Source organism: Coregonus clupeaformis, chromosome 28 (assembly GCF_020615455.1).
Source record: "Coregonus clupeaformis isolate EN_2021a chromosome 28, ASM2061545v1, whole genome shotgun sequence".
In the NCBI taxonomy this organism is placed as follows: Eukaryota; Metazoa; Chordata; class Actinopteri; order Salmoniformes; family Salmonidae; genus Coregonus; species Coregonus clupeaformis.
Window position 1 is genome coordinate 13,015,574 of NC_059219.1, and position 24,049 is coordinate 13,039,622.

The 24,049-nt window shown below is 43.7% G+C and overlaps 1 protein-coding gene across 14 annotated transcripts in view; it reads left to right on the top strand.

Annotated features, from left to right (window-relative positions):
- Positions 1–24,049, top strand: part of LOC121542649 (focal adhesion kinase 1-like) — a 118,478-nt gene that overhangs the window by 88,954 nt on the left and 5,475 nt on the right. For 7 of the 14 annotated variants that reach the window (XM_045208593.1, XM_045208583.1, XM_045208584.1 and 4 more), the window contains 12 exons: positions 1,257–1,372; positions 1,548–1,648; positions 2,053–2,142; positions 2,265–2,469; positions 9,612–9,723; positions 12,561–12,602; positions 14,543–14,647; positions 15,037–15,174; positions 15,382–15,513; positions 18,896–18,958; positions 21,654–21,693; positions 22,128–22,231. In XM_045208593.1, the coding sequence (XP_045064528.1) occupies positions 1,257–1,372; positions 1,548–1,648; positions 2,053–2,142; positions 2,265–2,469; positions 9,612–9,723; positions 12,561–12,602; positions 14,543–14,647; positions 15,037–15,174; positions 15,382–15,513; positions 18,896–18,958; positions 21,654–21,693; positions 22,128–22,231 (1,248 nt within the window). Of the gene's footprint in view, positions 1–1,256; positions 1,373–1,547; positions 1,649–2,052; positions 2,143–2,264; positions 2,470–9,611; positions 9,724–12,560; positions 12,603–14,542; positions 14,648–15,036; positions 15,175–15,381; positions 15,514–18,895; positions 18,959–21,653; positions 21,694–22,127; positions 22,232–24,049 lie in introns of those variants that run through there. The other 7 variants (XM_045208589.1, XM_045208590.1, XM_045208592.1 and 4 more) reach the window with 4 other exon arrangements.

Consider the following 24,049-nt stretch of genomic DNA (forward strand, 5'->3'; position numbering starts at 1 on the left):
AACCACCAAGACTGTTCCTAGAGCTGGCCGCCCAGCCAAACAGCAATTGGGAGAGAAGGGCCTTGGTCAGGGAGTTGACCAAGAACCTGATGGTCACTCTGACAGAGCTCCAGAGTTACTCTGTGGAGATGGGAGAACCTTCCAGAAGGACAACCATCTCTGCAGCACTCCACCAATCAGGCCTTTATGGTAGAGTGGCCAGACGGAAGCCACTCCTCAGTAAAAGGCACATGACAGCCCACTTGGAGTTTGCCAAAAGGCACCTAAAAGACTCTCAGACCATGAGAAACAAGATTCTCTGGTCTGATGAAACCAAGATTGAACTATTTGGCCTGAATGCCAAGGGTCACATCTGGAGGAAACCTGGCACCATCCCTACGGTGAAGCATGGTGGTGGCAACATCATGCTGTGAGGATGTTTTATAGCAGCATGGACTGGGAGACTATTCAGGATCGAGGCAAAGATGAACGGAGCAAAGTACAGAGAGATCCTTGATGAAAACCTGCTCCAGAGCGTTCAGGACGTCAGACTGGGGTGAAGGTTCACCTTCCAACAGGACAACGACCCTAAGCACACAGCCAAGACAACACAGGAGTGGCTTTGGGCAAGTCTCTGAATGTCCTTGAGTAGCCCAGCCAGAGCCCGGACATGAACCCGATCGAATGTCTCTGGAGAGACCTGAAAATAGCTGCACAGCAACGCTCCCCATCCAACCTGACAGAGCTTGAGAGGATCTGCAGAGAAGAATGGGAGAAACTCCCCAAATACAGGTGTGCCAAGCTTGTAGCGTCATACCCAAGAAGACTCAAGGCTGTAATCGCTGCCAAAGGTGCTTCAACAAAGTACTGAGTAAAGGGTCTGAATACTTATGTAAATGTAATATTTAAGTTTTTATTTGTAATAAATTTGCAAAGATTTCTAAAAACCTGTTTTTACTTTGTCATTATGGGGTATTGTGTGTAGATTGATGAGGGGAGAAAAACTATTTAATCCATTTTAGAATAAGACTGTAATGTAACAAAATGTGGAAAAAGTCAAGGGGTCTGAATACTTTCCGAATGCACTCTATATATTTCCTTTATTATTATAGATTTTTATTTTATTTTATTTGTTTATGTTTTTTTCTCTCTTGGGGCCTCCACTGGCCTGGGCCCAGGGGTTTCAGCCCCGGTAAGCCCCTGCATTAATCCGGCCCTGTATGTAATGTGCATGCTAAAGTGAGGATTATCTTTGTTTTCTCTTCCCATCTTTACAGCTACGCTCCTTTCTGCAAGTGAGAAAATACAACCTCGACTTGGCATCACTGATTCTCTACGCTTTCCAGCTAAGCACAGCACTCGCCTACCTGGAGAGCAAGCGGTTTGTACATAGGTAAGCCCTCACACCAATCTAGCCTTATTAATATGGCTTGTGTGTGTTTCCTGTAAACTCACTACTCTTATAATAATAATAATAATAATAATATGCCATTTAGCAGACGCTTTTATCCAAAGCGACTTACAGTCATGCGTGCATACATTTTTTTTTGCTTCTCTGCTTCTTGCAGGGATATAGCTGCCAGGAACGTTCTGGTATCCTCAGTGGACTGTGTTAAACTGGGAGACTTTGGCTTGTCTCGATACATGGAGGACAGCTCCTATTACAAAGGTAGGAGTTTCACTTGTTCTGGGGACTAACTGTCCACAGCATACCAGAGGAGATCACTTTCAGCTGTTTTTGTTATCAGTAAGTCATGCATTAGGTTCCTCATTCTTTAAGCAGACAGCAGTGGCTGCTGTCATTCATGGACATTATAAACATGGAAATATATGTAGCACGTATGCGTGGGGTGAGTGAAAGAAACACAACTGCTCTTTCATTAGCGTATGACTCTGTAAGACTGCTATTGTGAACCACTCATCTAACTATGGGTGAGGGAAGTCCTGTGGGAGGGAAGTGTTTGTCTTATTCGGTCTTGTCACTTGTTCCTTTGTCCATGTGTATCTGTCCAAAGCAATCACAATAAAAACCTTTGATCACAAAAAAAGTCACGCTTTCACCTCTCCCCCCAGCCTCTAAAGGGAAACTGCCTATCAAATGGATGGCACCAGAGTCTATTAACTTCAGACGCTTTACCTCAGCCAGTGACGTGTGGATGTTTGGTGAGTTTGGGAATTTGATACAGTACTTATCAAACAGTACTCAAAAACCTTTAAGACAAAGGCTGTATGTTATTAGCTGATAAATTATGGTTTAAATAAATATATGTTTCTCTGTACTCCAGGTGTGTGTATGTGGGAGATCCTCATCTACGGAGTCAAACCCTTCCAGGGGGTGAAGAACAACGATGTCATCGGCCGGATAGAGAACGGAGAACGTCTGGCCATGCCCCACAACTGCCCCCCCACCCTGTACAGCCTGATGACCAAGTGCTGGGCCTACGACCCTAGCAAGAGACCCCGCTTCACAGAGCTCAAAGCCCATCTCAGGTACGTCCGTCAGTCGGTCTATCTGCATGTACATTGCTGTAGTGCATGGTACGTTATTGAAGACTATCTCCTATGACTAGAATGTCATAAGAGCCATACTTTAGGTAAATGTATTTTGCAGTTATAGCTTTCACTGAGTCTGGACTGAGGTACATTGACTCAGGAAGTAAACTGAAATTCAAATTTCAAATGTTTCTCATGGGGGGGGGGGGGGTTTACTTGGGAACAGATTTCCGAAATTAAATTAATTTCTAGCTGAATTCCTGCTGATTTTACAGTTTTTTGTGAACAAAAACTAAAATCATTTTCTTTTTACTTTGGGGGGGCCAAAGTAAATCACTCGCTGGCCGGTTTTGACCTGCGGGCCGTCTGTTACCGACCCCATCTAGATAGATTTTCATTCTTGGTCACTAGATGGCACTCTGTCACAAAAGCATCCACACAGTTCATTCATTGAAGGTGGAATTGACTGGCTTGTTTGTACAGGTAGATATACTGTAATACATGCTCAGTTCTCTGGCTGACACTTGGCTTTATGGTGTTTTGGGTTCTGTGATCCAGTTGAGGTCAGCTAAACCTCTGGGTGACACTTGGCTTCATGGTGTTTTGGGTTCTGTGATCCAGTTGAGGTCAGCTAAACCTCTGGGTGACACTTGGCTTCATGGTGTTTTGGGTTCTGTGATCCAGTTGAGGTCAGCTAAACCTCTGGGTGACACTTGGCTTCATGGTGTTTTGGGTTCTGTGATCCAGTTGAGGTCAGCTAAACCTCTGGGTGACACTTGGCTTCATGGTGTTTTGGGTCCTGTGATTCAGTTCAGGTCAGTCATACCTCTGGGTGACACTTGGCTTCATGGTGTTTTGGGTTCTGTGATTCAGTTCAGGTCAGTCATACCTCTGGGTGACACTTGGCTTCATGGTGTTTTGGGTTCTGTGATTCAGTTCAGGTCAGTCATACCTCTGGGTGACACTTGGCTTCATGGTGTTTTGGGTTCTGTGATTCAGTTCAGGTCAGTCATACCTCTGGGTGACACTTGGCTTCATGGTGTTTTGGGTTCTGTGATCCAGTTCAGGTCAGTCATACCTCTGGGTGGCATGGGACATAGGGAAGTCCCTCTGTTGGTTTCCATTAGATCGCACAGCCACAAAGTCAAAATTGGCTATAAAATGTATTAAAACACAAATTAACTTTTTGTGTGGTAAGGCTAGGGTTAAGGTCAGGGTAAGGTTTAAAATCACATTTTAAGAAGATAAATTGCCGAAATAGGCGGGGTTTATGGCTTTGTGGCTGTGGTGACCTGTGACGACCCTCAGTAGCTCTGAATCGTCAGACCGTGCCCGTCTGTCCCACTTCCTGTCTGGGATGACCTCATCGTTGGTATGGTACAGTGCCAGGGCCCTACCCTCACCTTGCCTTCTATCCTTAGGATTCCATTGGTGAGGGAGTCAGACCTGTGCGTTTGATTTAGCTTGGAGTTCGCACTTTTGGGGACTATTCTATTGGTTTCATTTTATGGGGCAAACTATATTGAGTGCAGCTCAAGTGTTTGATATGTGTTTGACCCAGGTTTATTAAGGACTGAGTGAAAGCGACAATCTGCAGAAATAACAAAGGGACACCCTGAAACTGTTTCGGTAAACAGCTGAGGAACGGGGCTGGAGAAATTTAACCTCACTCAAATTCATAGACAGAGCTATGGATGCAAGGACTGACCATCAATGATATCAGAATGATAGTTTGAACCTTTTTATGAAGCTATACAGTGTTAACAATTACATTGTTTACAAACAATGGTGTGAAACAAGCTTATATTTTGGGTTCTGACGGGTGAACTAAGCTCTTGAGGCATTCATAAGGTATATTCTTCAAGAATCAATGGGATATATCATTTATTTAAATGTCCAAAAATGAATGTAGCATTTGCAAAAAGGTCAGTATGGAGTTGAGGAAATCACCTTTAGGTAACACTGAAGACATTCCTTCCCAGAAAAGGTCTAGACAGAGACACTGGTAACTGGCTTCGACTTCCCCTCTGATGCAGTGCTGGACATTTTCCCTTCATTGACAGGGTAGGGTTTTTCTGAGAATGAAGTGTGAGCATCATTTCTATGCATGCTCACACTTGTGTTGCTAGGCATTTGGATGTCCAGGTAAGATACCTTGGGGCCATGATGAGGTAGTTTTAACTTCACTCAATGACGTAGGGATCTGGCTCCTTTCCATCAATGACTGCTATGGAACAGAGCTATAGCTGCTGCATCTGTATGAGCCGTCCTGTTGCCTGCCATGCTTTCTCCCATCATAGTGCCCCTGGTTTACACAGAGAAGACATGTCGGAAAATAAAAGTGCATATTAAGGGCTGTGCTTTTATTATACTGTTTAAAACTCAGCATGAGTCACACCTCCAGTTTATACTTGTCTTTCTCCCACCACATCGGTCATGTTATGGTGCTCCAGCAACATGGCAGAGAGGGCTGTGTCCTGGAAACCATGTCAATATTTACACTCTTAATACTATTTACATGAAAAGCCAGGCCCTTAAAAGGCATTTGATGTGGGGTTCGTTGATCGAGACTTGTATTATATCATAATAATATCAATTAGGGAGCGCAACTGCCAAAAAGGGTTGTGTGTCTGTGTGTGTGTGTGTGTGTGTGTGTGTGTGTGTGTGTGTACGTGCGTGCGTGCGTGCATGCATGCAGATGACCTGAGTCATTTTCCCATTGAAAAAGCAACTACCAATGAGAAATGAGTAACAGAGGGTTGAGATCAGACTTGTCTCACAGACTGGTCTCACAGACTGATCACAGAGACTGATTGACTGGCTTCTGCAGTACTAAGGCAGGATCTGTCTCCACATGTCAGCTGAATGAAAACGATGAACCTCAGGTACAAAACTAGTCATAACAAACATGACTCTCCCTTATTGTTGCTGAAGTGTGTATTTGTATTTAATAATGTATGGTACCACTGTAATATACCCTTACATGGTACCATTGTAATATACCCTTACATGGTACCACTGTAATATACCCTTACATGGTACCACTGTAATATACCCTTACATGGTACCACTGTAATATACCCTTACATGGTACCACTGTAATATACCCTTACATGGTACCACTGTAATATACCCTTACATGGTACCACTGTAATATACCCTTACATTGTACCACTGTAATATACCCTTACATGGTACCACTGTAATATACCTTTACATGGTACCACTGTAATATACCCTTACATGGTACCACTGTAATATACCCTTACATGGTACCACTGTAATATACCCTTACATGGTACCACTGTAATATACCCTTACATGGTACCACTGTAATATACCCTTACATGGTACCGCTGTAATATACCCTTACGTGGTACCGCTGTAATATACCTTTACATGGTACCACTGTAATATACCCTTACATGGTACCACTGTAATATACCCTTACATGGTACCGCTGTAATATACCCTTACGTGGTACCGCTGTAATATACCTTTACATGGTACCACTGTAATATACCCTTACATGGTACCACTGTAATATACCCTTACATGGTACCACTTTAATATACCCTTACATGTTACCACTGTAATATACCCTTACGTGGTACCGCTGTAATATACCCTTACATGGTACCACTGTAATATACCTTTACATGGTACCACTGTAATATACCTTTACATGGTACCACTGTAATATACCCTTACATGGTACCACTGTAATATACCTTTACATGGTACCACTGTAATATACCCTTACATGGTATCACTGTAATATACCCTTACATGGTACCACTGTAATATACCCTTACATGGTACCACTGTAATATACCCTTACATGGTACCACTGTAATATACCCTTACATGGTACCACTGTAATATACCCTTACATGGTACCGCTGTAATATACCCTTACATGGTACCACTGTAATATACCTTTACATGGTACCACTGTAATATACCTTTACATGGTACCACTGTAATATACCTTTACATGGTACCACTGTAATATACCCTTACATGGTACCACTGTAATATACCCTTACATGGTACCGCTGTAATATACCCTTACATGGTACCACTGTAATATACCCTTACATGGTACCGCTGTAATATACCCTTACATGGTACCACTGTAATATACCTTTACATGGTACCACTGTAATATACCTTTACATGGTACCACTGTAATATACCCTTACATGGTACCGCTGTAATATACCCTTACATGGTACCGCTGTAATATACCCTTACATGGTACCACTTTAATATACCCTTACATGGTACTACTGTACTGTAATAGCTGCTACTTGGAAGTCAGTTGTAAAGCTGTAAAGTCAGTTGTGAAGTCAGTTTTAAAGTCAGCTCTGTGGTATTGTCATGCAGATATGACTCCAGCTAGTCTCACTATGAGAGGAGAACTCTGTACTCTGAGCAGGGAGGGGACAGTATTATTAAGTTCCATGGAAAAGAGGGCTGTCCAAACCAAACCCTATGTGCTATGTCTCTGAGGCTGAGGCTTTCTATCTGCTCTGCAGTGCACTGAGCTGACCTGAGAGACTGGCTGTCTGTCTGGCTGCTTGACCACGTCTTGCCAGATCGGCAGTCTTGGCACTAGTGGTTCTTTAACCTCACCGTCACCGAGCCATCTTCTCCAGCCTCTATCTCGGCTCCACAGCGGAGGGCTTCAGTTCAGAGACCACCCTTTAACAAGCCACCCGCCTGCCTGCCTGCCCGCCTGCCTGCCCACCTGCCCACGCGTTTATTACACCCTGTGGACAGATGCCAAGTGCAACACGCTGCCTGAATAGCCCAGTGGAGTAAGAAGGAGGCAGCTGAGCTGGACAGAACAGACAGAGGGCTAGTCCCCCATTCTGTTCTCTTGTGAAGACTATTTTATTGACTGAGCTCCGTTCCGGTTCTAATAGGCCGTTGTTGCTGGGATTCTCTGCCTGGTTGTCTGTCTGGTCTCTCTGCCTGGTTGTCTGTCTGGTTTCTGGGACTCTCTGCCTGGTTGTCTGTCTGGTTTCTGGGACTCTCTGCCTGGTTGTCTATCTGGTCTCTGTGACGCTGTGCTGGTAGTGATGGCCTTGTGTCATGTATACTGGACGTCTCTCCCCTAATGGATTATCTAAATGGCTATGGTCTCCTGTTCCTCTAGCAGCTCAAGAGGTAGTTCATCTCCCACTATTGTAAGGTAACAGTCAGGGCTTTTCCTTCCTTATCTCCGTGACTCTGTTGTCTGACTATGTCCTAATGATGTGTGCCTTGAGCAAATGTGGAGTGATGTAGTTGGCTGTGAAGGAATGGTTTTGATTCAGGTCCCTCACAATATAATTTTAGGGAATTATTCTGAGCATTGATGTTCTGGAACTCTAGCAAAGTGATGATGGTGAGTAGTGAATGTGTTTGGAGCATCATTTAGCATGACACTCAGTGTGCTCCCATTGAAATACTGTTGAGGTTCTGTCAGATAATTAGATTTAGTTTTAAAAGGTAGTAGCTGTTAGCTAGGCAACATAAAGTAATACTTTATACAACCTTTTGTCAGCGACCACTGCATAATAATTTCTTATAGACAACCTTTTGTTGTTAGTGGCAACAGGGCTTTGTTAATGGCCTGTTACTTGTTAACAGACTGGTCAGGTTTGTGTTGTGTGTTCTGGAGAATGACCAGGACAGGTGTTCCCCATGGTGTTGTTCTTGTCTCATTTACTGCTGCATGGCATCCAGGACTAATGCTGTTTCCACAAATAGAGAGAGAGAGAGAGAGAGAGAGAGAGAGAGAGAGAGAGAGAGAGAGAGAGAGAGAGAGAGAGAGAGAGAGAGAGAGAGAGAGAGAGAGAGAGAGAGAGAGAGAGAGAGAGAGAGAGAGAGAGAGAGAGAGAGAGAGAGAGAGAGAGAGAGAGAGAGAGAGAGAGAGAGAGAGAGAGAGAGAGAGAGAGAGAGAGAGAGAGAGAGAGAGAGAGAGAGAGAGAGAGAGAGAGAGAGAGAGAGAGAGAGAGAGAGAGAGAGAGAGAGAGAGAGAGAGAGAGAGAGAGAGGTGTTCAGGGGACACCGTTCTTCATGTAGCTGTTCTTTGTTTAGTTGGGAAGAGATACTCCAGAGTTCTCAGCATCCAGACATATGTTTAGCTCAGTGAATTGCCTGTGTTCTGTTCAGACTAGACATTGGATGACAGAAGGGGGGATAAAACACAGAACATTGGGGTCTGCGTTAATGCTGGCTGAAAGGTATAGTCAGAACACTACAGTAGAATAGAGTAGACCCACCTCTCCTCTCATTGTGTGCTTCTCTTATTCCTCTAATGGCTATTGCAGGCTCTGAGGGGAGGGAAGCTGTTTCATGTGTTTGAGCAGTTTCCCCTCTTTTTGTGCATGTCCAATGGGTTTCCATTTGCTGTGGACCAAAGGCAGAAAATCACTGTAGCAGATCCAGGCTGTGTGGAGTGAGACCGCTGTCTGCTTTCCTTACTCTATATTCCTTCAAGGTCCTGTGTGTGTACCGTATGTCTGCTTCTCAAATGGCACCCTATTCCCTTTATAGTGCACTACTTTAAACAAGGCCCATACAGCTCTGGTCAAAAGCAGTGCACTATATAGGGAATAGGGTGCCATTTGGTATGCATCCTATGTACTGTAGCTCAGGGCAAGGGGATGTAGCTGATTACAGGAGAAGGTTATTCTAGTACTCAGCTGTGTTTATGTGAAACCCACCCTGTCACCTAACAGGACAGCTCTGTAAACAGAACCATCTGAGAACCTAGCAGGGGTTAACAGTGAAGGACATGGGCCTTGTGGCTGTAGCTAACCTTCAACAATATCCATCCCTGAATTCTAGTGGGTAAACCTGCCACTAGGTACAGTACAGTAACAGTACAGTGCAGTAACCACTACAGTGTTTATCCAGCATGTCTCCCATGCTCCTGTCTCCTCTCTCAAACCCCACAGCACCACAGGTTTAGGTCTTTAGGAGAGCGATGGACCAGACGCTAAACTGAACTAAACTAGAGTTACGTTCTGGGCTGGACACTCCTGATAGTATCACGGATACACACACACACAGACACACACACAGACAGACACACACACACACACAGACAGACACACTCAGTGGTTTGTTCTGTCTCTCTGCAGTCAGATATTGGAGGAGGAGAAGCTCCAGCAGAAGGAGAGGACACGTATGGAGATGAGACGTCAGGTCTCTGTGTCCTGGGACTCAGGGGGGTCCAACGAGGCACCGCCTAAAGTAAGAGCTTACACTCACTCACACACACACACACACACACACACACACACACACACACACACACACACACACACACACACACACACACACACACACAGAGTCACACACACACTCACAGATGCACACTAATAGACACACACACACACAGCGACTTTGCGGACAGGCCACAAGGAGGCCACAGACGTCATCATCAACACCTATCTTGTCAGTCAGTCAGTCACTCTATTGGCTGCTCCCATTACAAGAGGAAATGTCATGGTATGACCTCTGTGAATACTGTCTACAAATACAACAGTACAGTCAAGCTTGAGGCTTTAGTCAGTGACTCCCTCAGGAACTACACACAGAGTCAGCTGGAGCCACAATTTCAGTTCTGTTGCTCAGACTGTCTGTCCGTTAGACATTATTATGAGGGAAACGTTCTTCATAGCTTCACTTTTTCCATCCTCCAATGTTATTTAGGGACCTTTCATTTTCTGTCTGATATACTAATGTAATTTCTGTTCCCAGTTGTCTCTCTGCTGCAGCTGTACGCCTTATCTACGCCTTATCTATTGTTAACCCATGGTCCTATTCTCAGGAACTAGTCTCCACCATGGACAAATACAACACTGCTGGCTGGCTGCTGTGACTGAACTGCTCTGTGTACAGCCACCATATACAACCAACGTTTCTCTTCTAATACTGTGTGATGACTATGGATGATGACTATTTTATCAAAGGTTTTATTCTATGGAAATATGTCCCCCTTCCTGCTCCCCCCCACTGACTACCCTGCTCTCTTCCCCTCACTGACTACCCTGCTCCCCCCCACTGACTACCCTGTTCTCTTCCCCTCACTGACTACCCTGCTCCCCCCCACTGACTACCCTGCTCTCTTCCCCCACTGACTACCCTACTCCCCCCCCCTACTGACTACCCTGCTCTCCCCTCCACTGACAACCCTGGTCTCCTCCCCCACTGACTACACTGCTCTCTCCCCCCACTGACTACCCTGCCCCTCCCTCACTGACTACCCTGCTTTCCTCCCCTACTGACTACCCTGCTTTCCTTCCCTACTGACTACCCTGGTCTCCTCCGCCACTGACTACCCTGCTCTCCTCCCTTACTGACTACCCTGCTCTCATTCCCCATTAGTTCCTCTACCAGCTCTCTGCTTACTCCTTATCACTCAGCTGGCTTTGTCTTCAGCAATGTTCCATCATGTCTCAATGTGCTTGTTGTGGTTTTGTCTGTGTGTCTGACCACATCTCCCTGTGTCTCAGTGTCTCTGTTCCCTTGTCCCTCCCTCCGTCTGTCTGTCCGTCTGTCTGGTCCCTCCGTCTGTCCGTTTGTCTGTCTGTCTGTCTGTCCGTCCGTCTGTCCGTCTGTCTGTCTGTGTGTGGTGTGTGTGTGTGTGTGTGTGTGTGTGTGTGTGTGTCATCATCACCATGCTATACACATTGTGTGTTTCCTGTCCTGTCCTGTCTGCAGCCCCCCCGCAGGCCATCCTTCCAGCAAAGCTTTGGTCTGGAATGTCTGTCGGCGCCTATACCTCAACGCTTTGGCTCTCAGCCCTCCCTGTGCTTTGGCGAGCGCCCCCCTCCCCACCACCGCTACTACTACCCCCATCTCCTCCCCCCGTGCTCCGGGTCCCGGCCCCCCACCGTGCAGCCCTGGAGCAGACCCTCCATGCCCCCCGCGGTGGTCAGGTCCTCTACCCCCCACCTCCACACTGACAGGCTGACCCGCCCCCTGCAGCAGCAGCAGCTGACCCATGCAGTCCACAGATCCATACAGGCAGGTGGGACAGGACAGAGGGCCACAGCATTAAAGAGATCACTTATTCTAGATTCTAGAGCTGTAAAGGTTTATGACATACGCCACTCTAGTGGTATCTCTATGAAAGACACACAGCAGAGCTGGACACTGTCCAGTTCCAATCCAGGGATTTCAGTGTAAACTGTGGGTCAGAGAAAACACTGTAACTGTTTCTCATAGTGCTCCTGTTAGGATCCAACAGTGATCCATTATAGTGCTATTTCACTTTGAGAAGAGGCACAAAATGGCTTGAAATCTAGTTAGATTATTATTGTGAATTTGTTAAAAGTTGTCCACTAAATACTGACACTGAATAGGATGGCAAATACACTAGAATAACATGAAATTACATTTACAATTAAATAATTTTTAGGTCCATTGTAGATTTTGTGATTTTCTTTCTTGAATATTGTGCCACTAAGCTGCTTGGAAAGCCGCATGTTGCCTTAACACATGCTAACACAATGTGCCTTTGCCTTGAGGGGGAAATGCTGTTGAACTGTCCTCAGGTTGTCACTCACTTTCAGACCCTGTGTAGGATGCTTGTATAATCCTTGTCCCAAATGGCACCCTTATCCCTATGTAGTGCACTACTTTTGACCAGGGCCCATAGGAATCTGGTGGAAAGTAGTGCACTATGTAGGGAATAGGGTTCCATTTGGGATGTGGCTATGCAGTACTGTACAGCAGGGTGACATTCAACAGATGGTGGTCTCATCCCACCAGATCTCTGGGTGATGCACTCTACTGTTATTCTACCATGAAAACATGCTGCTCTCATTGGTCGTTTGTTTTTGCTTCCGTAGTCGTCATCTTAGCCATCCTAACTTCATGTACAACCACGTAGTTGTCTTCTGTTGACAACTAGAATCTTGGATTTCCTGTATTCTGATGTTTCCATTATACGTGTTCGCAATGTATATCTGAACTCTGTATCTCGCACATCATTTCATGTTTAGTTTCCACAGTGTTGTCACTCGTTGTAAGTCTTTAACGTACAGCCTGTTCTGTTTTATTCACTGTCTTTTGCTAATCAGGAGGTTTGGCCTCGAGAAGCTTACTGTGAAAGGGTCTGTAAGGTAGATGTCTCCCAATGATCAAATATAAGGAGAGTCTGAGTGCAATGCTCAGTCGAGGAGGAGATTGTTGCCTGCCTGCCTATCAACAAGTCACCCTGAATTGGAGATTATTATTCACCCCTCATTCTCTCTCCCCCCCCTGCACCAAAGATAACCAGCAACTCTACTAAGTCCAACACCGGAACTGTCATGTAACTTTGTTGTGGATGTGGAACTAACCTCCTGCTTGTTTCATAGATTTTCTTTGTTGTGGATGTGGAACTAACCGCCTGCTTTTTTCATAGCTTTTCTTTGTTGTGGATGTGGAACTAACCGCCTGCTTTTTTCATAGCTTTTCTTTGTTGTGGATGTGGAACTAACCGCCTGCTTTTTTCATAGCTTTTCTTTGTTGTGGATGTGGAACCAACCCCCTGCTTGTTTCATAGCTTTTCTTTGTTGTGGATGTGGAACTAACCCCCTGCTTGTTTCATAGCTTTTCTTTGTTGTGGATGTGGAACTATCCCCCTGCTTGTTTCATAGCTTTTCTTTGTTGTGGATGTGGAACTAACCGCCTGCTTGTTTCATAGATTTTCTTTGTTGTGGATGTGGAACTATCCCCCTGGTTGTTTCATAGCTTTTCTTTGTTGTGGATGTGGAACTAACCGCCTGCTTGTTTCATAGATTTTCTTTGTTGTGGATGTGGAACTATCCCCCTGGTTGTTTCATAGCTTTTCTTTGTTGTGGATGTGGAACCAACCCCCTGGTTGTTTCATAGCTTTTCTTTGTTGTGGATGTGGAACCAACCCCCTGGTTGTTTCATAGCTTTTCTTTGTTGTGGATGTGGAACTAACCCCCTGCTTGTTTCATAGCTTTTCTTTGTTGTGGATGTGGAACTAACCCCCTGCTTGTTTCATAGCTTTTCTTTGTTGTGGATGTGGAACTAACCCCCTGCTTGTTTCATAGATTTTCTTTGTTGTGGATGTGGAACTAACCGCCTGCTTGTTTCATAGCTTTTCTTGGTTGTGGATGTGGAACTAACCCCCTACTTGTTTCATAGCTTTTCTTTGTTGTGGATGTGGAACTAACCCCCTGCTTGTTTCATAGCTTTTCTTTGTTGTGGATGTGGAACTAACCGCCTGCTTGTTTCATAGCTTTTCTTTGTTGTGGATGTGGAACTAACCGCCTGCTTGTTTCATAGATTTTCTTTGTTGTGGATGTGGAACTATCCCCCTGGTTGTTTCATAGCTTTTCTTTGTTGTGGATGTGGAACTAACCGCCTGCTTGTTTCATAGATTTTCTTTGTTGTGGATGTGGAACTATCCCCCTGGTTGTTTCATAGCTTTTCTTTGTTGTGGATGTGGAACCAACCCCCTGGTTGTTTCATAGCTTTTCTTTGTTGTGGATGTGGAACCAACCCCCTGGTTGTTTCATAGCTTTTCTTTGTTGTGGATGTGGAACTAACCCCCTGCTTGTTTCATAGCTTTTCTTTGTTGTGGATGTGGAACTAACCCCCTGCTTGTTTCATAGCTTTTCTTTGTTGTGGATGTGGAACTAACCCCCTGCTTGTTTCATAGATTTTCTTTGTTGTGGATGTGGAACTAACCGCCTGCTTGTTTCATAGCTTTTCTTTGTTGTGGATGTGGAACTAACCCCCTACTTGTTTCATAGCTTTTCTTTGTTGTGGATGTGGAACTAACCCCCTGCTTGTTTCATAGCTTTTCTTTGTTGTGGATGTGGAACTAACCCCCTGCTTGTTTCATAGCTTTTCTTTGTTGTGGATGTGGAACTAACCACCTGCTTGTTTCATAGATTTTCTTTGTTTCCCATTCACACAAATTGCATCTGGAGTTTGTGTGCCAGTCAGTGTGTGTGAATGCCTAGTTCCCTCTCTAACACAGACCTAGCTATGGAGATGCAGCAGCATGTATTTAACAGAGCTCTCTGTCTCTCTCTCTCTATAGCCCAGCAGACCAGGGTACCCCAGCCCACGCTCCAGTGAGGGGTTCTACCCCAGCCCACAGCACCTTGGGCAGCCCACCCACTACCAGGTAGAGCAAGGAGAGCAGGTACATGGGTCGACAGGTAGCCTAGTGGTTAAGAGCGTTGGGCCAGTAACCGAAATGTCGCTGGTTCGAATCTCCAAGCCGACTAGGTGAAAAATCTTCGATGTGCCCTTGAGCAAGGCACTTAACCCTAATTGCTCCAGTAAGTCGTCTGCTAAATGACTAAAATGTAAATGTGTTATAAAGTATTTATAACAGAATAACCACTACCAAGGAGAGATGGTACATTGTGTTATAAAGTATTTATAACAGAATAACCACTACCAAGGAGAGATGGTACCCTGTGTTTATACCAAAACAGAATCCCTAGATGTCATGGGATTCAGTTTTGTTAGTTCGGTTCCTGATCTAAGTAGATACATTACTAATTCAAAGGCTCCTGTCCTTCCCAGATGGCAGGATACCCTGGCCCCCACGGCATGCCCTCCATGACGAGTGGGATGTACCCTCCCCAGGCCTCCCACGACCCCCATGACACCTGGAACCACCACCGGCAGCAGGACCTCCCTATGTGGTCCCCCAACATTGAGGTAAGGATTGGGGATGGACCAGTGTTGTACACCTGGTGCTCCCAATAACAAGACGGTACTGTAGTAGTGATGGTGGTTGGTGAGGGAGAATGCACTGATTCTCTCTTGCTCTCTCTTTCTCTCTCTCTCTCTCTCTCTCTCTCTGTCTCTCTCTCTCTCTCCCCCACTTCCTCTCCCTCTCCCTCTCTGTCTGCCTCTCTGTCTCAGGACAGGGGGTCTCTGGACATGCAGGTGATGGGTCAGGTTCTGCCCCCCCTCCTGATGGAGGAACAGCTGATGATGCAACAGCAGCAGATGGAGGAGGACCAGCGGTGGCTGGAGCAGGAGGAACGCTTCCTGGTAATAACACACACAAATACAGTGCCTTCGGAAAATATTCAGACCCCTTGATTTTTTCCACATTTTGTTACGTGACAGCCTTGTTCTAAAATTGATTAAATTGTTTTTTTCCTCATCAATATACACACAATACCCCATAGTGACAAAGCAAAAACAGGTTTTTAGACATTTTCGCTAAGTTATTAAAAATAAAAAACAGAAATATGACATTTACATAAATATTCAGACCCTTTACTCAGTACTTTGTTGAAGCACCTTTGGCAGCGATTACAGCATCGAGTCTTCTTGGGTATGATGCTACAAGCTCGGCACACCTATATTTGGGGAGTTTCTCCCATTCTTCTCTGCAGATCCTCTCTAGCTCTGTCAGGTTGGATGGGGAGTGTTGCTGCACAGCTATTTTCAGGTCTCTCCAGAGATGTTCAATCGGGTTGAAGTCTGGGCTCTGTCTGGGCCACTCAAGGACATTCAGAGACTTTTCCCGAAGCCACTCCTACATTGTCTTGGCTGTGTGCTTAGGGTTGTTGTCCTGTTTGAAGGTGAACCTTCGCCCCAGTCTGAGGTCCTGAGCGCTCTGGAACAGGTTTTCATCAATGATCTCTCTGCACTTTGCTCCGTTCATCTTTGCCTCGATCCTGACTAGTCTCCCAGTCCCTGCCGCTTAAAAACATCCCCACAGCATGATGCTGCCACCACCATGCTTCACCGTAGGGATGGTGCCAGGTTTCCTCCTGATGTGACGCTTGGCATTCAGGCCAAAGAGTTCAATCTTGGTTTCATCAGACCAGAGAATCTTGTTTCTCATGGTCTGAGAGTCTTCATGTGCCTTTTACTGAGGAGTGGCTTCCGTCTGGCCACTACCATAAAGGCCTGATTGATGGAGTGCTGCAGAGATGGTTGTCCTTCTGGAAGGTTCTCCCATCTCCACAGAGGAACTCTAGAGCTTCTTGTTCACCTCCCTGACCAAGCCCCTTCTCCCCCGATTGCTCAGATTGGCAGGGGGGCCAGCTCTAGGAAGAGTCTTGGTGGTTCCAAACTTCTTCCATTTAAGAATGATGGAGGCCACTATGTTCTTTGGGACCTTCAATGCTGCAGAAATGTTTTGGTATCCTTCCTCAGATCTGTGCCTCGACACAATCCTGTCTCGGAGCGCTATGGACAATTCCTTCGACCTCATGGCTTGGTTTTTGCTCTGACATGCCCTGTCAACTGTGGGGCCTTATATAGACAGGTGTGTGCCTTTCCAAATCATGTCCAATCAATCGAATTTACCACAGGTGGACTCCAATCAAGTTGTAGAAACATCTCAAGGATGGCACTGTATATATACAAGCACACACACACACACTATATATATACACACATACACACACACACACCACACACACACACACACACACACACACACATAATCATTGTACATACCTGCCTCCTGTAACCCCTCTGATGGTGATGCAGGAGATAAGACTTGCCCCTTCATGTTCTGTTTTCAGGTAGTTTACTTACAACTGTAATGTCTGACACAAAGATAGATCAGCATTCCTTGGAAAGCCCTGTGATGTTGTACGTTATGTTTTACACTGGTTTCATACCCCTCAGTTATTTTAGTAGTACTGTATCATTATCTCTGAGATATGTCACAGAGTGCACTTCATGGATCATTTTTCACTTTCAACGGACAAAATACGTTTTCAGAGAAGAAAGGGGGGAAACAAACTGTCGTCTGATGTTTTTCAGACCTTTGGCAAAGCTGTGAAGTTCTGTGTGTTCTCAAAGTTTTCTATTGTGTGTGTGTGTGTGTGTGTGTGTGTGTGTGTGTGTGTGTGTGTGTGTGTGTGTGTGTGTGTGTGTGTGTGCATGCATGCATGCTGCAGGTGTGGCTACAGCAAATTCCTAGCTAATGATAGGTTTGTCCCTCCATGCGCCGTCAAGTGTGTTCAACTTATTTTGACCCACTGTTGGTGAAAGCCAAATGATCTTTGCTGGAAAGCTGAGTAGGTTGTATGTAGTTTAGACCCGTAGACACTTCTTTCATACAAGGGGAGGGACTACTAGAAGAAAGGGAGGAGAGGACCAGGGGAGAGAGAGGGTGGGAGAAAGAGAGAGGGTGAGAGAGCGAGAGGTGGAGAGAGAGAGGAGGGGGGGGAGGTTGAGAGAGCGAGAGGTGGAGAGATAGAGAGGGATAGAGAGAGAGGGAGAGACAGACAAACAGAGAAAGACAGCTATCTGGCTGCATTTTCACTTTGTGTGAGTCAGTCAGTGAGCCAGTGAGTCAGTCAGTCAGTCAGTGAGCCAAGCTGTATAAACAGGAGTAAAAGTGGTAAACCTCTCTCATCCTGTTGATGGAATTCCTAGCAGCTCGCTCCATGCTCTGCTCCCAGGCACTGAAACACCCGGCAGAGAACAGCAGTCCAAAGGATGCAGGTTTTCAAGTCCTGCCTCGGAAAACTGGTACAGCATTAGGGAAGGAGGGAGGGATGTGGGGTGGTATCTCGTGACTCTGTGTTTTTAATGCAAATTGTTTGGCAAGCAGCTGGTGTGAGACTGAAGTGTTAATAAGTTAACGGGCAGAGCAGCAGCAGGAATACATGTTCTGCTCTGTGGGATTCTAAGCTGTGTACAACATGTTGAACTGTTCCTTCTGTGTTGAAGCGCTGGAAAGAGAAATAATTGAATGTGCCTACTACTGTAGATGTTAATAACCATAAAACATATTGATGCACATCAAGAAATAACAGTGACAATCGCACTGGAAAGCCATTTAAATTTACTTTAGGTGCATTACAGCGCATTAGATAAAGTCGCTCAGAAGAGGTGGTTTTAGCTGCAATCTAGAGTTGACTTTGCTTGTGGAAAACCGTATCAAGCAATGTAAGGGTTTTACGCGTGTGCAGTTGTTGGGTCTCGAGCTTTCCTCAAGTTGGAGGACCAGCGCGTGTAAAGTTATTTGGAGCCATTACACATTTACCTCAGCAACAGAAAGTCTCGTCAAGAAAGCCTAACTAGCTTACATTTGCTGAAAACCTATATTGTAATACATTACACACACACACACACATCAATTCTAATGAATGGAGAATGTCTCTTGTTACCATTTGTCCTGTGTTTACTTAGCAGTGATTTGTATTTGTCATGATGTTGGGTTGTATATTAATTTAGATTTGATCTGACTGATTTTAATATCTGTGCATCAGAAGTCAGTGCACGTTAACAGATATCATACCACTATTGAAGCAAATTAATGTCAATTTTCACTGTGGAATATAGAAATAATGATTGTTTTCCACGTTGAAATCAGTCTGTTCATTCGTTCGTTCGTTCGTTTGATCATTAATTTAACCCGCTGTGTCTCTCTCTCTCTCTCTCTCTCTGTCTCAACCAGAAGCCAGATTCAAGGAGATCCAGAGGCAGTATTGACCGGGATGACTGCAGCCTCCAAGGCCCAGTAAGTCTCCTCTTTTTACTTGGTTTCCCTAGATGGAATAACAGTCAGCTCTATCTCTTTATCTCTTTACCTCTCTCACAAACATGCAAAATACCTTGGTCTCTCTCTCAAAAGAAGTTGAAGAGCTTTTGTCTGGGGGGGTTTTCCCCGTCAACGTCTCTCTGTCTGTCTGTGCTTGTTGTACCACTCCTAGCCTGGGGCTGTGTAGGAGTTCTATAGTGAGTCAGTGAGTACTTGTCAGTCGTACAGTGGGATAGACACTCCCAGACAGCCTGTGTAGTAACTCTAGAGGCTCAAGTCAATCAAACCAGTATTTCTGTATTTACGCTGTAGTACTGTATATTAGCAAGCATAAATGTTTTCCTAACTGAATGGTTTTGTGGTAAAATAGAAAAAGTCCCCCTGACAGATAGATGCTATCAGTTTTTAGAACAAGACTTGAGTTTCTACATATAAATACATAATAGATAGATGCTTACTACATAGGCATTCCATAAGCACGTTTTAGGTATTTGTGTTAGCACTCTGGCGATTTGCCTTCAACTGGAAAAGGGAAAGTCAAGGGCCAAGGGGTTAACCGATTGACACAGATCATCTGGGGACAAACAATTGTAAATAGATATTGATAATAACAAAAAAAAGAATGGTTGAAGATTTGGTCTTTGCTCTTTGAATTCACTTTAGGACACCAACATGTTTACTGGGCTTAAAAGGAGAAGAATAGAACACTGACTGAAATTAAGGAATATACATCTGTTCTCATAGAATATAGAATGTAGAACTATTAGAACATAGAATGTAGAACTATTACAATATCCATCTGTTCTCATGTATAGAATATAGAATGTAGAACTATTAGAAAATAGAATGTAGAACTATTAGAACGTAGAACTATTAGAACATAGAATGTAGAACTATTAGAATATAGAATGTAGAACTATTAGAATGTAAAACTATTAGAACATAAAATGTAGAACTATTAGAATATAGAATGTAGAACTATTAGAATATAGAATGTAGAACGGGTAGAACATAAAATGTAGAACTGGTAGAACGTAGAACTATTAGAACATAGAATGTAGAACTATTAGAATATAGAATGTAGAACTATTATAACATAGAATGTAGAACTATTAGAACATAGAATGTAGAACTATTAGAATATAGAATGTAGAACTATTATAACATAGAATGTAGAACTATTAGAATATAGAATGTAGAACTATTAGAACATAGAATGTAGAACTATTAGAACATGAAACGTAGAACTGGTAGAACATAGAATTTAGAACGATTAGAATGTAGAACTATTAGAACATAGAATGTAGAACTATTAGAACATAAAACGTAGAACTAGTAGAACATAGAACGTAGAACTATTAAAACATAGAATGTAGAACTATTAGAACATAGAATGTAGAACTATTAGAACATAAAATGTAGAACTGGTAGAACATAGAACGTAGAACTGGTAGAACATAGAACGTAGAACTATTAGAACATAGAATGTAGAACTATTATAACATCAAACGTAGAACTGGTAGAACATAGAACATATAACTATTAGAACGTATAACTATTAGAACATAGAATGTAGAACTATTAGAACATAAAACGTTGAACTATTAGAACATAGAATGTAGAACTATTAGAATATAGAATGTAGAACTATTATAACATAGAATGTAGAACTATTAGAATATAGAATGTAGAACTATTAGAACATAGAATGTAGAACTATTAGAACATGAAACGTAGAACTGGTAGAACATAGAATTTAGAACTATTAGAACATAAAATGTAGAACTATTAGAACATAGAATGTAGAACTATTAGAACATAAAACGTAGAACTGGTAGAACATAGAACGTAGAACTGGTAGAACATAGAACGTAGAACTATTAGAACATAGAATGTAGAACTATTAGAACATCAAACGTAGAACTGGTAGAACATAGAACGTAGAACTATTAGAACGTAGAACTATTAGAACATAAAACGTTGAACTATTAGAACATAGAATGTAGAACTGTTTAATTTGTTCCTTGTCATTGCTCAGTATCATTACATTGAGCTGTATGGACAACTGTGTTCTGAGCTGCATGGAACATTAGAAGGGTATAGCCCCAAACCAAACCCACTCTTAGCTAAAGACACAGCCACATTAAAGCAGCCGTTCTCATGCAATCCACACTACTTTACTGGGCCATTTGCAAAAAACAAAATCAAGCTTCAGCACAAGATAACTGTCAGGATAATTATAGCCAGGCAGAGGATGAAGCCAAGGAGTGATGGATAGCCGTTTAGCATGTTGAGTTGATGCACAAAAATATTGAATAAAACTCTCAATAACCTCTAGGCTATTCTGTAAACTTCAATCAGCAAGTGTTTTATTGACTTACAATTAAACAGGGAATGCTGCATATTGTCTGTTCTACAGTTTGTTTTAGGGCTATCACAGTAAAGCAGAGATGGGTTTTTACTGTGGCACATCATGTAAACTGATGGTTTGCTGTGGTCCGGTTAGATCTGTGTCGCCAAGCAGCAGGAGTATTTTGTGTTGTTGGAGAGACCACAACATCACAGATGGCACCAGAGAGACTGCTAACTGGGATGCTGTGGAAAAACAGTGTTGGAAATGTGGAATGAATCCTGCTCGTTTATTTCAACTGCTTGTTTGTGTTTGTTTGTGCAGACAGGAAACCAGCACATATACCAACCCATAGGCAAACCAGGTAATGTCTCAGCCAATGTAATTACGGGTTTACCACCACGTATTGTTTTCACTGTTCCCCTGTGGTTCTCTAACTCTGACTCTAACTGCACTGTTATTCCCTCAACTGTTCTACCACATTCCTCAACCAATTTAACTGCTGAACTATGTTGACAGGCTGACAATTTGGCTATTTCTGCTAGGCCTGTGTTAGATTATGTTGGCATAATAGTAGATATTTGATAGGAATTTCATTGAATCTTTGAAAGTTTGATAAGAAATGCTACAATTCCAATGCATCTTCCATATAGTCATGCATTGATTATATGTCCTTATGTAACTGATGATCGGTCCTTTGCCTCCACATAACATGTATATATTGTACTATATGTTGTAGTTCAAGTGTCTGTTGATTCTGTTGTACTCAAGTATCTGATGGGTCCTTTGCCGCCACAGAACATGCAGCTCCACCAAAGAAGCCCCCCCGTCCTGGAGCCCCCAGTCACCTGGGTAGTCAGGCCAGCCTGAACCCCGTAGACAGCTACAATGAGGGAGTGAAGGTAAGCTGATGCTCACATGTTTATTTTACCATACCTAGCAATCAAACTTTACACAGATTCTACAACAATCCAATGATTTGGCTTTATCGCTCAATTTAAGCCCACAGATGTGCAACATGTCTCAAAGTAGTTTCAATTTATTTGTAGTTATTGTGTTGCTATTTTACTCCAAAACAAAGTGTTTATCCATCATTTTAAAGCTAGAATCCTTAATTGAAACGATAACAAACTGGGTCACCCCACCTCTGTTTTGGTTTTTTTTTAAAGCTGAGGGATGGACCTGGAGAAATGTAACCACTCAAAAATTAATAGACAGAGCTATGGATGCAAGGACTGGCCATTCATGATATCAACATTATAGTTTTAACCATGTTTTGAAGCTATATGGTGTTCGTTTACATTTACTTTGTTTACAAACATTGGAATAAAACAATCTTATATTTTGGGTGCTGATGGGGTATGACAGTTGAACTAAGCTCATGAGGCATTTATAAGTTATATTCTTCAAGAATCAATGGGTACATACACTGAGTGGACAAAACATTAAGGACACCTTCCTAATATTGAGTTGCACCCCCTTCCTTTTGCCCTCAGAACAGCCTCAATTCGTCAGGGCATGGACTCTACAAGGTGTCAAAAGCATTTCACAGGGATGCTGGCCCATGTTGACTCCAATGCTTCCCACAGTTGTGTCAAGTTGGCTGGATGTCCTTTGGGTGGTGGACCATTCTTGATACACACTGTTGAGCGTGAAAAACCCAGCAGCATTGCAGTTCTTGACACAAACCGGTGCGCCTGGTACATACTACCATATCCATGTCTCAATTGTCTCAAGGCTTAAAAATACTTCTTTAACCTGTCTCCTCCCCTTCATCTACAGTCGTGGTCAAACGTTTTGAGAATGACACAAGTATTGGTCTTCACAAAGTTTGCTGCTTCAGTGTTTTTAGATATTTTTGTCAGATGTTACTATGGTATACTGAAGTATAATTACAAGCATTCCATAAGTGTCAAAGGCTTTTATTGACAATTACATTAAGTCTATGCATAGAGTCAATATTTGCAGTGTTGACCCTTCTTTTTCAAGACCTCTGCAATCCGCCCTGGCATGCTGTCAATTAACTTCTGAGCCACATCCTGACTGATGGCAGCCCATACTTGCATAATCAATGCTTGGAGTTTGTCAGAATTTGTGGGTTTTTGTCCACCCGCCTCTTGAGGATTGACCACAAGTTCTCAATGGGATTAAGGTCTGGGGAGTTTCCTGGCCATGGACCCAAAATTCTGATGTTTTGTTCCCCGAGCCACTTAGTTATCACTTTTGCCTTATGGCAAGGTGCTCCATCATGCTGGAAAAGGCATTGTTCGTCACCAAACTGTTCTTGGATGGTTGGGAGAAGTTGCTCTCGGAGGATGTGTTGGTGCCATTCTTTATTCATGGCTGTGTTGTTTATAGGCAAAATTGTGAGTGAGCTGAGAGAGAAGCAACCTCACACATGAATGGTCTCAGGATGCTTTACTGTTGGCATGACACAGGACTGATGGTAGCGCTCACCTTGTCTTCTCCGGACAAGGTGTTTTCCGGATGCCCCAAACAATCGGAAAGGGGATTCATCAGAGAAAATTATCCTCAGCAGTCCAATCCCTGTACCTTTTGCAGAATATCAGTCTGTCCCTGATGTTTTTCCTGGAAAGAAGTGGCTTCCTCGCTGCCCTTCTTGACACCAGGCCATCCTCCAAAAGTCTTTGCCTCACTGTGCATGCAGATGCACTCACACCTGCCTGCTGCCATTCCTGAGCAAGCTCTGCACTGGTGGT